The sequence below is a fragment of the Galeopterus variegatus genome, unplaced genomic scaffold, assembly GCF_000696425.1.
Source record: "Galeopterus variegatus unplaced genomic scaffold, G_variegatus-3.0.2 Scaffold437, whole genome shotgun sequence".
Taxonomy (NCBI): Eukaryota; Metazoa; Chordata; class Mammalia; order Dermoptera; family Cynocephalidae; genus Galeopterus; species Galeopterus variegatus.
In genome coordinates this window covers 303,433-306,708 of record NW_007726548.1, presented here as the reverse complement: position 1 = coordinate 306,708, position 3,276 = coordinate 303,433, and the positions used below count along the sequence as shown (strand labels likewise).

General features: G+C 46.3%; 1 protein-coding gene across 1 annotated transcript; it reads right to left on the bottom strand.

The window, feature by feature from the left end:
• Positions 1-952: 952 nt before the first annotated feature.
• Positions 953-3,207, bottom strand: POLE3 (polymerase (DNA directed), epsilon 3, accessory subunit). The gene is made up of 4 exons (XM_008568740.1): positions 3,044-3,207; positions 2,858-2,943; positions 2,392-2,510; positions 953-2,100 (listed from the first exon to the last, which is right to left on the bottom strand). Exons 1-4 carry the CDS (start codon positions 3,107-3,109, stop codon positions 1,928-1,930), a joined length of 444 nt encoding a protein of 147 aa, XP_008566962.1. The 5' UTR covers positions 3,110-3,207; the 3' UTR covers positions 953-1,927.
• Between the last annotated feature and the right edge of the window lie 69 nt (positions 3,208-3,276).

Sequence of the window (3,276 nt, the reverse complement as noted above, 5' to 3'; positions counted from 1 at the left end):
TGTTGCTTCATCGGGTCAGTGCCAGACACAGTAGGGGCTCAAGAAATGGAGTTACTGAGAATCTATTAATGTGTAGGGTGCCCAGCAGAGCCATCAAAATCTCATGCTGTAGTTGAAGAGCAGCCCCTGCTGGTCACCCAAGGTGATGCAAAATTCCATGTTTACAAAGGTCTGGCCCAGTCCACACCCCAAATACTGTATCTGGCATGGTTAGTGGATCCCCTCTAAAGCACACTATAGACAAGCAGGATGGAACAGGAGTCGTCACTTTTAACAAGAATGTTCTTTATTTGTACAAACCATTATAATCCTCTCAACATTCTTCAGTCATTTATCAACAAACTTTTCACTGTACTCATTTAACAAGTTAACAGTGTCAAACTATACTTCACTACCTGTCAAACCCCAAGCACTCAACTTAGAGGCAAAAAAGTGCTTGGAGCACTGAATGGAAAGAGAAAAAGGCTAAGAAAGCCAACAGAGATACTTTAGAAGCAGTTAATGGGATGGTTTTGGAGGGAATTATATTCCTGAGCACCATCAGATTTCCCTTAAGGTTCAGGGGGGTTTCACAAAATCATTTTTAAAAGAGATGAGATCAGAACTAAAGAATTGAAGAACCCATGCTTTGGGATATCACTTCACTACCTGTCAAACCCCAAGCACTCAACTTAGAGGCAAAAAAGTGCTTGGAGCACTGAATGGAAAGAGAAAAAGGCTAAGAAGGCCAACAGAGATACTTTAGAAGCAGTTAATGGGATGGTTTTGGAGGGAATTATATTCCTGAGCACCATCAGATTTCCCTTAAGGTTCAGGGGGGTTTCACAAAATCATTTTTAAAAGAGATGAGATCAGAACTAAGGAATTGAAGAACCCATGCTTTGGGATATTAAGCAGGTCATCAAAGTTCCTTGATTGGCAGAAGAAGTGAGAAAAGAAGGGAGAAAAAAAGTGGGAATGGGAAGCAGAGGTGAAGCAGAAGAGAGACAAGAAGGGAGAAGCAAAGAGGGAAGAGAAAGTTGTTCCTAGAGGAAATAAAGTTTGGAACACATCATGAATTGAAGAATGAAAAAAACCATAGTCACAAGTTTGAGAGATGGATTACAAGTAGAGAAAGCCTGGGATTTTACACCTTCCAGGAGGTGACAATAAATCCTAGAGATGTACAGTGGCAGGCAGAAAGGTACATCTAAGACTGAGCCATTTGTTTTGTAAAAGTAAGACACTGGCACCCTTGCTTGACTAATTCCAATCTACTGCTGATTTAAGAGCATATGTACCCACAGTGCAGCCACGTCAGCAGGTTGAATGTCTATGGACAATACAGAAGGGCTCCAAACTAAGGGGGTCTATAGAAAACAAAATTCAATTATGGCTACTGTCATTAATTGAAGAGACAACACACAACAGATTTCATTATTCTCCCACAGCTTTTTAGTAGTTTCCTGAAACTAAACCATTCTGACCACTCTCCATAAGCTACTATTGCCAAATACTGTACAATCAAACATAGATTGACCATGATCAAAGCCCCCATTTTTCCTGAGCCTTGACTGCCTCTGTGATCTGGAACACAGCAGGCAGCACGAAAGTTATTATTACTTTTTGGGGGCAGGGGAAATGGGGATCAAAAACCATACATATAAGTAAACAGAAGAGATCACATTGACTAATCTAATTAGCCATTCTGAATCCCTCGTTCCAAACAGTCATAACCTTCAGACTGATTAAGCAAAACAGGATTCTGCTACTCAGATGCTCTGAGTCTGGGAAGCGCTGGTTTTGGTGATAATTCTAGTCAGTTTTTATTTTGATCCTCTCAGGCACTTCTGCCTAAGACTACTCGGCCCAGCAGGAAAGAGCTTCACATAAACATGTACCACGTTTCAGTGTGGTACCTTCTAAGGTGCCAGTCTCCCCACCATATTCAGTTGTCCACTTCCTCCTCTTCATTCTGTTCTTCGTCTTCCAGCCTTTCCTCGTCTTCGTCATTATCCTCATCCCTGCTCTTGTCTTGCTCTTCCGAATCTGTTTTTCTGTCTTTGTCCTTCTTTTTTTGCTCTGAAGCTTCCTTCTTGCCTTTCTGTTCCCGCCTATATGCTGTAAGAAGGAAGGAGGGGGTTAGGAGGTAGGGCTGGAAGAATGACTCAGACAGACTGTAGCAGCTAACTCCATTGTATAGTTGGAAAAGTTGAGGCACAGAAGGAAAAATAACCTGCCCAGTATCACAAAACAAATCTGAGGCGGGGCCAAATGAACTGGGTAGACGACACGTCCATTTGTTGACTTATTAGATTTAAAGAGACCCACACTGAGACAGCCTTAGGGCCAGGGAACAGGTCGTACAGGATGACCATCTTCCCCGTGGTTTAGGAAATGTAGGATGGTTACCTTCCAGAGCTTCTTTTAACGGGGTAATGAACCGCTGGAACTCCATCTCTTCCATGGCTGAGAGCACGTCACTGGCATTCAGTGTCTTACGCTTTCCTTTCATCGCGAAGTTGTTGGCACTTAAAAGGAGAAAGAGAAAGGGCCGTCAGACCCCCTCTTGCCGCTATGGAGTGGGAGGGAAAAGGAGACCCCAGAGGTGGAATGAGAAAGCCTATGTCTTAGATGCATGGGTTGTAGATATGTCTAAGTTCCTTCCTTCCCTGTACGAAAAGGCTAAGTTATTTTGTTTTATTTTGCTTCAGAACTTGTAACAATCGAAAAAGAGCTGCGAACCTCTCCCCACGGAGGTAGGAAACAATTATTGGGGTTTGTGGGCTCCAGGCCATGAACTACGAGCCAGGGGGTCTCTCTGCGCTCCCTTATGCCTCAGCACCAGCTGAACTCTGGCTGACTCTGCCCCGCTCACCAGGACGTGGCGTACAGCACGAAGACGCTGGCGGCGCGGGAGATGGCGCTTCGGGCCTCCTTGGAGATGTTGACACCATCTGGAAGCTATAAGAAGAGCGGCGGTGAGCAAAGCTGCCGGCCTAGGACTGCTTCCCTCCTGCCCCATCGCCCGCCCCTGGCCCAACCACCAGTCCAGGCTACTCACCGCCTCCTTGATGATCCTGGTAATGACGGCGTTGGGCAGGTTTAGGTCCTCGGGTCTCTCTGCCATTGCCGCTGCCAGGGCCCGAGCCTCTACCTCAGGCCTCCTCTTCAGGCAGCTACCGCGTCCGGACTTCCCGCGTCGCTACCGTCTGACCCTCCGAGGCTTCCGTCCCGCTCCGCGTTGCTCATCCTGTGTCCCATAGTGCCCTGCGCGCATAGACCCCCCCCCCCCCC